Genomic DNA, 11,771 nt, shown 5'->3' with positions numbered 1-11,771 from the left:
TAGCAATTAAGGGTCTGTACTTAGATTAGGCATTAACTCACAAGGAGCAAAGAGTAAGCGTTATAGTGTGAAGAGGGCGATGTCGATTGGTCTCGTTGTAAATAATCAGATTGTGCTCTCAAACATCTGGAGGTGGTTACTGTGGTCTTGCCACTAATGCAGGGGTTAGGTAAACCTCGAGGAACACTTTATACTCACACTGCACACTTCAACCCATCACACACACACACACGTACACACACACACGTACACACGCGTACACACACGTACACACACACACACACACACACACCCTCACATTCCCCTTTGTATGAACATAGCACACACTGCCCGGACCGTCATAACCACAGCGTCAATGGAAACATGAGCTGCTGGGGAAGAAGAAAATCCTTCAGAAGAAGACCATCAGCGTCATCACTTTGGATTGTGAGTGAAGGTGTCCAGAGTTCCAAGTTGCGGTGACGTTGACCTCCAACGACTGCCCTCCAAGGCCAGGTAAAACCTCAATGCACGGGGTGCCAGATGGCAGCTTTTTTTAAAGATACATGTCAACACAGATCCCGTGCGACCGACAAACTCCCAACAGACGAGAAGCATATGACGGGAAGAGTGCTGAGTGGGCTGGATAAGAGAGGAGAAAAAGGAGGAGGAAAGTAGAGAGCCCCAACCTCGGGGAATCACGACTACCATGACAAACACATACACACACACACACAAAACACATACACACCTCAGGAGAGGAAACACAAGGAGACAAATAGGCAGAATTTGAACACTGTAGAAAAAGAGGGCCTGAGCTGGGTGCGGCGGTGGTTGCTTGTACTGAGAACAGATGTTTCTGTTGCAGGATCCAGGGGATCAAACCAACCCGACCATATTGAAACAGTAAGATGGAGCAACAACTGGCAAATCATCATCGCAGGGAGACTGAAGCCAGGTGGAGGAGCGTCCAAGCGAGGCCACAGTCCACATTATCTCTGATTAATGGCCTAATATAGGGGTGTAATGATGTTCATGACACTTGTGAGAGCTTTTTGGTTTCATGCATTGGACAAAAAGTAGTAAACTCCATTCATTTCGTCACAGAGTTAACAAAAGCAAATAAAAAACACCCGGAAACAATTCCCTGGTGCTTACTTAGAAAAAAGTTCTCTTGGACTCCAGAAAATTCAATTTATTATGTACAGTACTATTGTGTGAAAAACGTGGTACGGACCAGATGTTACAACATCTGTCTAAATGTTATGGCCTTCTATTCCCACATTGAGGTGTGTGTTATTCAGCAAGGATTTTTCCATAAAAAAACACGAAGTTCTGGGATCTGTAAAATTTCAAGACCATGCCTGCGCACGCACGCACACACACACACACACACACACACACACACACACACACACGACAATTAAGATTGAATACAGTTCTTTGTGAAGAATCTTTCCTGACATCAACCAAATCTCACGTATACATTGATTTATTCTGAAGAGCATAAATACCCTGACACACACATCTGCTACTCGTACAACACATGAGCACAGGTACTGGAGTGAAATTATCAGAATCCATTGGTGTAAGAGACAATGTTACACTAGTGCACAAGTTTCTGTTGAAAGACCGTTTGGAGTCTCCATGGCCAAATCTTTGACAATAAGGACCTCTACTGATTAGAAAGATAACTGCAAAAACACTGATTCCATTTCTCAGCTGTCAGAAGGAAACGGTGGTAGAAATGGAATAAAAATAAAACTTCACGTACGGTACATTTTTTTTCCTTATTGTTCCATCATAGTTTTCTCTTTGAACGGACAACATTTAAAAGGCATTCTCCACATCTCTAAGTCGCCACAACACTCTGTCTTCTGCTGGTCTTTTTCACAATACATGGACCATGCACACTTAGCTTAGGTAGAGTCGTAGTTAATGGTGTCCACAGTGCAATCAGCCTGAAGCACCTTTAGTTTTTGGGAGATGATGGGCAAACTAAATAAAACAGTTGTAGACACACTGTGTATTATTGTCTTGGGAACGTGTTTCCAACTGTAACAGCAGCTTCCTGTTTAAGAATTGTAAAAAAAAATAAAAATAAAAACAAAATAAACTTGCAGTCCTTTGATTTCACTCGAAAACGTGTTTTTCTTGTGTGCAACTATGTGTCCCTCTGAGAACAGTTTGTTTAAACAGGGACACACGTGTGTGTAAAAGATGCCTTTTTATGGATCCCACTGCAGTTCCAGGCAAGTCCCGCCCTACGAAGCATGCCGATTGGTTGAGGTTAGGCATTGACTTCCAGTAGTTAAGGTTAGGATAGCCGATTGGTCAGGGGATAGGATCTGAACAAATCGGGTTCCGTTACTTCGCGCGAGCATGCACGCCTGACCAATCGTAGTGCGTGAATGCTATTGAAGGGCGGGTCTTCCCTAGAACTGCAGTGGGCTCCATAACAACGCGTAAACAACCACCGATGGATGGTACGTCATTTCAAGTCACACAGTTCAGGGTTTCCCCTAGTGTGTTGCAAGTCTGGTGGCCCACCGAGCCTAAGTTTCCCCCCACCAGGCCTATGCCACTAGGAATGATTTTTAATGTATTTTAAGACGTTTTTTTAAACAACAGTTACGGTGGGGCGGCTCGATTGGAAACTTAGACGTAGTCATATTTTCAAATCTCCAATTATCTTAATGTAAGGCCCTATGGAATCTGTCTTACAGCTTTTTTAAATGCTCAATTTCGCAATTCCATCCATGACTCTGTTATCCAGAAACTATTGGGCTCTACATTAATGCTGCCATCAGTCTGGGACTGTCCCAAACGGGCCCTCGTCGAATAAAGACACATGCCACCTGGATAACAACTTTCTTTTTTTGGGGGGGAAACCCTGCAGTTGTCTACCAAAGCCAGCTGTCTAGATGCTGAACACAGTAACAGGACTGTTCCAGGATGGCAGACAGCTCCCCATAGCTCTCGTCTCTCCACGTGGGGAGTAGCTTCTCATTGTTGAGGGCCTGGAGCTTGGGCGTCCCCGCCCGGAGGACGTGGTACAGACAGGGCCAGCGGCTCTGGATCCGTAGCCTGGTCCTCCGGTCCAGTGTGATGCCGCGGACGATCTTCTTGGCTCGGAGCTCGCGCAGGGCCGGCAGCGTCAGACAGGAGAAGACCAAGCCTCGGCTGGGCGACACGTCCAGGAACTCCAGAGACTGGGACTCCAGAGTGTACGAGATGCCCAGGTTCCTCAGCGGCACCAGGATTTGTAGAGTCAGAGACTTCAGGTTAGGCAGGGATTTGGTTAGGGCCTGCAGCGTCGTGGGAGTCACTCCTTTAAAGACCCAGAAGTATTTGAGCTCTAGGACTCGCAGCTGCTGGAACTGGTTGAGCAGCGACACGGATACATCCGACCAGTCGAAGTGTAACCGCATCTTGGAGATGCGCGGGCAGCTGTGAGTCAGTTTGGTCAGCAGTTCCTGGAAACTGGTCACCTGTCAAATCAAATCACACCAAACAATTGCACGATATGAGAAAAGTATGCGATAACGTTGTTGAATATCGCGATAACGATATTACTAAATAAAGTGTTCTCAGTTCTGCTGCTTTCAGTATTCTGCTAAAATACAACAAACTGCATGTTGAATTTAATTAATAAAAGGAAATCATTTCCAACATTGTTATTGAACAAATTGAACAGTGAATTGAATATAAAAGGCACCACTAAAAAAGAGTGACAGTTGCATATTAAAGTGCTGCTTTCTGCTGATATTTTCTTTCAACTAACACAAAAAGAGAGTGAGAGAGTGTCTTTCGCAATATGTCGCAGCATTTCCTGATGTGTTTATTGATATCGCAATGATGATTAAAAAAAAAACGATACATTGTGCAGCCCTACCAAACAGGCACACTGTATAATACTCGACATGTTAGTATGGACAAGAACATATTACAACATGTAATATTATTATTCTAAATTGGCAGAAAATGCTGTTTTCGGGCTCAAAAATGGAGGTTTCCTGCTCTGTTTTATATCATATTAAATTAAACATATTTGGGTTTTAAACAAAACAAGACAGTTAAAGACATCGCCTTGGACTTTGAGAAACTGGGGTGGATATTATGCAGATATTTTTCAGAAAATTGTTTTCAACTTCACAAAAACGCTTTGAGCTGCAGAAAAAGAATGTTGGCGGTGGCGTTTGAAAACACGGTTTACTCCATAGGATGTAAAACAGACACCTTGGACTTTGAGAAACTGGTATGGATATTTTCACTATTTTCTGACATTTTATAGACTAAACGATTAATCAATTAATCTGGACAATAGTCGCCAGATTGATCCATAATGAAAATAAACGTTAGTTGAAGCTCTACATACAGTATTTCTCTTTTGTTTAAAGTTTGGACAAATAAAACAATGCAAGACTGATGACTGAGGTGTGTGTCCGTGTTGTACACTACATGTCATTGTGGTGTCTGAATAAATCTTGAGAACCTCGCTAGCATCCCGGTGCTCTAGCTTTTTTATTGTTACCAGGGGAATCAGATTCATAGCCCTTATTTGCAGAAGACATTTTGACTCGAAAAAGCACACACGTGGAACTAATAATGTTAACGATGGCAGTAGTCCAGCAGCTAAGACAAACATCTGCTGTAAAAAAAAAAAAAAATTAAAAAAAAAAAGTCTGATTAACTTTTTGGTTTCATGCCACGTTTTTCCTTGGTTAGGCCTCTGCAGTGCTTTCCATCCTCCCAGGAACTTTGGGAGTCGCTACCTTAAGGCTGATTTATACTTCTGCGGAGGCTCCACACAGAGCTCTCTCCGCGGCCTACGTAAGTGGCCTCAAGTTTATACTTGCTTGTTGGTGTGTGTGTGGATCTCATTAAAAGAATAGCAGGGCCGGCGTGTGTGTGTGTGCGTGGGGAGTGTGTGGTAGAGCGAGTGAAAGAGGACTCTAGAGTAGGGGTGGGTATCGTTTGGGTTTTCCCGATAAAGCGGGAAAAAGCGATAATTTTTAAACGGTGCTGGTGCCTAAACGGTGCCTGAACCGACAGTCAGCAACATCAAAGAACGCCTTGTTTATTGCTTAGGCCTTTATTGCATTTATATATATATATAGATAAATGCAAATATAAAGTCTACTCCAAGGTGCTGGAAAGGAGGGTTCGGTCGATAGTCGAATCTCAGGTTGAAGAGGAACAATGCGGATTCCGTCCCTGGTCGTGGAACAACGGACCAGATCTTTACTCGCAAGGATCCTGGAGGGAGCCTGGGAGTATGCCCAACCAGTCTACATGTGTTTTGTGGATCTGGAGAAGGCGTATGACCGGGTGCCCCGGGAGATACTGTGGGAGGTGCTGCGGGAGTACGGGGTGAGGGGGTCCCTTCTCAGGGCCATCCACCTCTGTACGACCAAAGCGAGAGCTGTGTCCGGGTTCTCGGCAGTAAGTCGGACTCGCTTTCAGGTGAGAGTTGGCCTCCGCCAGGGCTGCGCTTTGTCACCAATCCTGTTTGTAGTATTTATGGACAGGATATCGAGGCGTAGTCGGGTGGAGAGGGGTTGCAGTTCGGTGGGCTGGGGATCTCATCGCTGCTTTTTGCAGATGATGTGGTCCTGATGGCATCATCGGCCTGTGACCTTCAGCACTCACTGGATCGGTTCGCAGCCGAGTGTGAAGCGGCTGGGATGAGGATCAGCACCTCTAAATCGGAGGCCATGGTTCTCAGCAGGAAACCGATGGAGTGCCTTCTCCAGGTAGGGAATGAGTCCTTACCCCAAGTGAAGGAGTTCAAGTACCTTGGGGTCTTGTTCGCGAGTGAGGGGACAATGGAGCGGGAGATTGGTCGGAGAATCGGCACAGCAGGTGCGGTATTACATTCAATTTATCGCACCGCTAGACTGAAAGAGAGCTGAGCCAGAAGGCAAAGCTCTCAATCTACCGGGTCAGTTTTTTGTTCCTACCCTCACCTATGGTCATGAAGGCTGGGTCATGACCGAAAGAACAAGATCCAGGGTACAAGCGGCCGAAATGGGTTTCCTCAGGAGGGTAGCTGGCGTCTCCCTTAGAGATAGGGTGAGAAGCTCAGTTATCCGTGAGGAGCTCGGAGTAGAGCCGCTGCTCCTTTGCGCCGAAAGGAGCCAGTTGAGGTGGTTCGGGCATCTGGTAAGGATGCCCCCTGGGCGCCTCCCTAGGGAGGTGTTCCAGGCACGTCCAGCTGGGAGGAGGCCTCGGGGGAGACCCAGGACTAGGTGGAGGGATTATATCTCTAACCTGGCCTGGGAACGCCTCGGGATCCCCCAGTCGGAGCTGGTTAATGTGGCCCGGGAAAGGGAAGTTTGGGGTCCCCTGCTGGAGCTGCTACCCCCGCGACCCGACCCCGGATAAGCGGATGAAGATGGATGGATGGATGGATATATAAATGCAATTTAAGCCCTTCTATAATAAATGTGGACTGTCCCACATTTTTTTTCTACATTTTTATGCAGCAATTTATGGTATGGTTGTTACATGCTGTATTATATATGTATATGTATATATATATATATATATATATATATATATATATATATATATATATATATATAGATAGACCATACAACTTTATCGAGAAAATAATTTACAGATTAATTGACAATTACAACAATCGTTGGAATACGCCCTCTATGGTAGAGGCAGAGCTGGAGGATGAGGGGGATTGGCATCAATTTCCCTGGTGGAGGTTGCTGAGGTAGTTAAACAACTCCACAGTGGCAAAGCCCCAGGAATTGATGAGATCCGTCCAGAAATGCTTAAAGCTCTGGGTGTGGAGGGGTTGTCTTGGTTGACACGCCTCTTCAACATTGCGTGGAAGTCTGGGACGGTGCCTAAGGAGTGGCAGACCGGGGTGGTGGTTCCCCTTTTTAAAAAGGGGGACCAGAGGGTGTGTGCCAATTACAGGGGTATCACACTTCTCAGCCTCCCCGGTAAAGTCTACTCCAAGGTGCTGGAAAGGAGGGTTCGGTCGATAGTCGAATCTCAGGTTGAAGAGGAACAATGCGGATTCCGTCCTGGTCGTGGAACAACGGACCAGATCTTTACTCTCGCAAGGATCCTGGAGGGAGCCTGGGAATATGCCCAACCAGTCTACATGTGTTTTGTGGATCTGGAGAAGGCGATGACCGGGTGCCCCGGGAGATACTGTGGGAGGTGCTGCGGAGTACAGGGTGAGGGGGTCCCTTCTCAGGGCCATCCAATCTCTGTACGACCAAAGCGAGAGCTGTGTCCGGGTTCTCGGCAGTAAGTCGGGCTCGTTTCAGGTGAGAGTTGGCCTCCGCCAGGGCTGCGCTTTGTCACCAATCCTGTTTGTAGTATTTATGGACAGGATATCGAGGCGTAGTCGGGTGGAGAGGGGTTGCAGTTCGGTGGGCTGGGGATCTCATCGCTGCTTTTTGCAGATGATGTGGTCCTGATGGCATCATCGGCCTGTGACCTTCAGCACTCACTGGATCGGTTCGCAGCCGAGTGTGAAGCGGCTGGGATGAGGATCAGCACCTCTAAATCGGAGGCCATGGTTCTCAGCAGGAAACCGATGGAGTGCCTTCTCCAGGTAGGGAATGAGTCCTTACCCCAAGTGAAGGAGTTCAAGTACCTTGGGGTCTTGTTCGCGAGTGAGGGGACAATGGAGCGGGAGATTGGTCGGAGAATCGGCACAGCAGGTGCGGTATTACATTCAATTTATCGCACCGTTGTGACGAAAAGAGAGCTGAGCCAGAAGGCAAAGCTCTCAATCTACCGGTCAGTTTTTTGTTCCTACCCTCACCTATGGTCATGAAGGCTGGGTCATGACCGAAAGAACAAGATCCAGGGTACAAGCGGCCGAAATGGGTTTCTCAGGAGGGTAGCTGGCGTCTCCCTTAGAGATAGGGTGAGAAGCTCAGTTATCCGTGAGGAGCTCGGAGTAGAGCCGCTGCTCCTCTGCGCCGAAAGGAGCCAGTTGAGGTGGTTCGGGCATCTGGTAAGGATGCCCCCTGGGCGCCTCCCTAGGGAGGTGTTCCAGGCACGTCCAGCTGGGAGGAGGCCTCGGGGGAGACCCAGGACTAGGTGGAGGGATTATATCTCTAACCTGGCCTGGGAACGCCTGGGATCCCCCAGTCGGAGCTGGTTAATGTGGCCCGGGAAAGGGAAGTTTGGGGTCCCCTGCTGGAGCTGCTACCCCGCGACCCGACCCCGGATAAGCGGATGAAGATGGATGGATGGATGGATGGAACAATCGTTGGTTGCAGCACTATTATTGTCCCTACTGGTTCTCTGTCATTCTTTGACGGGTAAGACTATTAAAAAGGTATTAATGGTGGTTAATGGAAGTGGTAAGCTAATCATTACAGAACCCAATGAAAACACAGTTACTGCTTGTTGCTTGTTGCAATCAGGACTTGTGACTCTGCTTCGCGCAGCTTTTAACTTGAGAACTAAAATCAGTCAAAACAAGTTACCTGGTCCATCTTGGTAATGCTGTCCTGGTGCGAGCTGGAGCCTGAGTTGACCCTGAGGTCCAGCGGCTCCAGCAGAGTGAACGTCCAGTTGAGGTCCAGGTGACTCAGGTCTCTGCAGTGGACATTGTCCAGCAGGTGACTCAGCAGTTCGCACCACTTGTTGCAGCGGTCGCCCAGGTCGAAGCTGGCCTTCAGCGTGAGCAGGCTGGCCCGCCGCGAGATCAGGTGATGGGTGTAATGGTGCACCCAGGACTTCCACCTCTCAAACTCCCGGTTGGAAACCAGCAGCCCTTCCCGGCCCAGGTGGAAGACGCCGCGACGGGAATAGTCCGCCACCCGCCACAGCTTCCATGAGCGGACGATGCAGCTCCAGCTCACACAGACCAAAGCACAACTGCACTTATCCACCTCGTTCAAAAAGGACAGGACGTGCAGCTGGCACTCCACGGGCAGCAAGTTGAAAGGGAAGTAGTCGTCCACTGCTTTCCGCCGGCTGCTCACAGGGACCAGGGGTCTCTTTGGCGGCGACATGACGACAGATGATGAAAATAATACTGGCGGTCATTGGTGGAGGTCAGAATCTCCACCGGGTGGTCTTGTGGTCTGGCTTTGCCATAAACATGTCTGGTCTGGGATAGTCTTGCGGATAGAGAAAAGAAACAGAATTGAAAGTGTTGACATTTTTGTTTACTTTTTCTTTCCAAGTTGTTCAAGGTAACAGGGAGAAATAAATAAATCCTACTCATTGGGTGTTCTGGGTCCCAAATTCAATACTTTTTAGGCACCGACAGAATTACCTTTGTAGTACGGAGTATTGAAAAATGCCTCGTCATTCAAAACCAAATTTCATACCTAAGGATTAGGGGCGCTTTCACACCTTTAGTTCGGTGGATACGGTGATTGCGATTCGGTATATTTATTCAATTAAAATGGACCACACAAGGTAAGTGTGAAAGCAACCTAAATCGCATCAGTGTCAGCCAATAAGCACGCAGCATGCTTCTACCAAGATCTAATAATGTCTGTGATTGGCTGTCTAACGTTACATGTGCCAGAGATACGCAGGAAAAACTCTACGTTACGCAGAGACTGGCTCACATAGTAGGAGCTGGAAAATAAATAAAAAGATTTGTGCCGTAATGGTGTAATTTTTTTTTTGTTGGATTGGATTTTTTAAGATTAGCATCGGAAAAAATATCGTTCAGGAACCCGTATAAATGTCACGGTATTGGTATCGGCACCATTATTGAAAACTTTTAAATGATACCCAGCTCTACTTACAGCAGGTGATGCAACGTTCCTGAGGACACTGACAGGAGAATATTATCATAATTAGGGCTGGGCGATATGGCCAAAATATTCTATCCTGATAAAGGTAATTACATATTCCAATAACTATATATATCACGATATAGCATGTTTTCTGGTAATTCAATAGTCTATATGACATAACCACATGGTAAAGCATATTTCTGTATACTCCTGTGTGAATTAAATACTTGACAAATGAAAAGTATTGAGTGTTTTCTCATTTTAATGAGAACTTGAGTGCAGAATGAATCAAACTAAATTAGAGAGATAAAATATCCTCTTTCCAGGTATATACTTACTATGTTTAAATGTGTGCACCCACACAAATACAGAGTAATCAGATTAAGGCAATAGTTTGTATAATAATTTAACTACACTGGGGTACTCCCACAAGAAGAATTCATGGGTGTAGACACGCAGGAGTTGCACAATAAAGCTGAATGAATGGATGAAAAAATGTGCACACTGCTGTTGAAAAACACTACTCACAATTTGTTTTAACCAACATTTGGTTTTTCCAAGTGGATCTTTTCACATTATTATGCGGTCCTGAGCTGTATGCACTATTGCATTCTGGGTCATGGAGCTTAAAGACCAGGGAAACTTGTGACTGGAATCTTTCCAGTTTGTTAATCACATTGAACCTAGTGGTAATGTAAAGTGTGATGTAAGAACATCAGAGCTATCTTCAAATTATATCCCTCAAAATATTTCACAATCACATTTTTCTGAGAAATCTGAGTCGGTAGGTTGCAGGTTTCACCAAGTCAAATTTAAGACTTTTTAAGTCCTTTTTACGACCATGAAAGAACTATAAGACCACGGAATAAAAATAGAACACTGTTATAGAACATTTCAATGAGCATCAGAAATTAAGAGCTGTTAAAACGTATTTAAGACCTACAACACAATACTTGTTAAGGCCTAAAATTTTGATTTTGAAATTGTAAACTTTTTAAGACCCCGCGGAAACCCTGTTGTTATTATCACATACAAGTTGGATGATGTCATTGTGTATCACCGTATCTTGATATATGATTCCATCCATTGAAAGACGATAAATTATCATATGGAATTATCGCCCAAGCCCTAATCAGAATTCACATAATTGCTGGTCTACCTGGACAACTCAGTTAATGTTTGCGTTTTGGGTTAAAAAACCCGAACACGGCTTACGTTAATAAAGCACACAACGTAATAGCATTGTGGTAATACTATTAACATAACGTTAGCTGCTCGACCTTTTAGCTGCACCTTTTGAGTGGTCTTACTGGGATTACGTTAGCATTAGGTAACCTTATCTTGTAGTGACTTTAAGTGTGTGTGTGTGTGTGTGTGTGTGTGTGTGTGCGCGCACGTTTATAGCAGCAGCAGTGGCAGCAAAAACTGTCCTGTCCTGTTAGTAATGTCCTGAGGAGTGTCCCGGGCAGTCATGGGAATCCCAGGACAGTGTACAGGACAGTGTCTGACTGTCCCGGGACACTCCTCAGGACACTACTAACAGTACAGGACAGTTTTAGCTGCCACTGCTTCTCGTGTATAGAACGCTACTTTGTCAATTATATTGTCTGTAAATTCTTTAATCGGGTGTCTTTCCCCTTTAAAGGCCTGTGTGCAAACGCGGTAGGGTGAACATTGTACTCTCTGTCCTCCTGTAATTTACAGGAAGTGAACAAACGAGCCAATTCCCACGACAGTTTGTGTAACTTTAGTATCTCAAAAAAAGTACACGTAATGATGTGCTATAAGATACACATGCTCACCTTTTATCGCGGTATTAAATTACAATTTCGTAAAGTGACACATTGGTTTGTAACATGACTCGATGTCTGCTAGCTCCGTTATTTCCTATTCCTCTGCTGATAATTGCTTTGCAGACTTTAAGCTTCTGCCCATAAAAGGCTAAACTGGTGTTATTTTGCACCATTATCGAGACAAAAGTCGCGTCTTTACCTTTTGGTTGAACGGGCTCCCCCCCCCCCCCCGTCCTCAGTTAAAAGGCTAACC

At 45.7% G+C, this 11,771-nt stretch overlaps 1 protein-coding gene across 3 annotated transcripts; it reads right to left on the bottom strand.

The window, feature by feature from the left end:
* Positions 1 to 1,159: 1,159 nt before the first annotated feature.
* On the bottom strand, positions 1,160 to 11,771 carry LOC144522691 (uncharacterized). 3 transcript variants are annotated; one of them, XM_078257962.1, is made up of 3 exons: positions 11,718 to 11,771; positions 8,454 to 9,092; positions 1,160 to 3,470 (listed from the first exon to the last, which is right to left on the bottom strand). In XM_078257962.1, the coding sequence occupies exons 2-3, from the start codon at positions 8,982 to 8,984 to the stop codon at positions 2,883 to 2,885; spliced, it is 1,119 nt and encodes a 372-aa protein (XP_078114088.1). In that variant the 5' UTR covers positions 8,985 to 9,092; positions 11,718 to 11,771; the 3' UTR covers positions 1,160 to 2,882. The 3 variants fall into 3 exon arrangements, with proteins under 3 accessions (XP_078114088.1, XP_078114089.1, XP_078114090.1); XM_078257963.1 differs by lacking the exon at positions 11,718 to 11,771 and adding an exon at positions 11,528 to 11,711; XM_078257964.1 differs by lacking the exon at positions 11,718 to 11,771 and adding an exon at positions 10,254 to 11,514.

This window comes from Sander vitreus, chromosome 8 (genome assembly GCF_031162955.1).
Source record: "Sander vitreus isolate 19-12246 chromosome 8, sanVit1, whole genome shotgun sequence".
NCBI lineage: Eukaryota > Metazoa > Chordata > Actinopteri > Perciformes > Percidae > Sander > Sander vitreus.
Note: the sequence above shows the minus strand (reverse complement) of the source record. Positions and strands in the feature narration are given on the sequence as shown.

Coding starts and splice junctions, on each gene's coding strand:
- LOC144522691 (XM_078257962.1), bottom strand. CDS start 8,984: ATGTCGCCGCCAAAGAGACCCCTGGTCCCTGTGAGCAGCCGGCGGAAA. Junction 3,471..8,453: donor GCATTACCAAGATGGACCAG/GTAACTTGTTTT, acceptor TTGATTTGACAG/GTGACCAGTTTCCAGGAACT.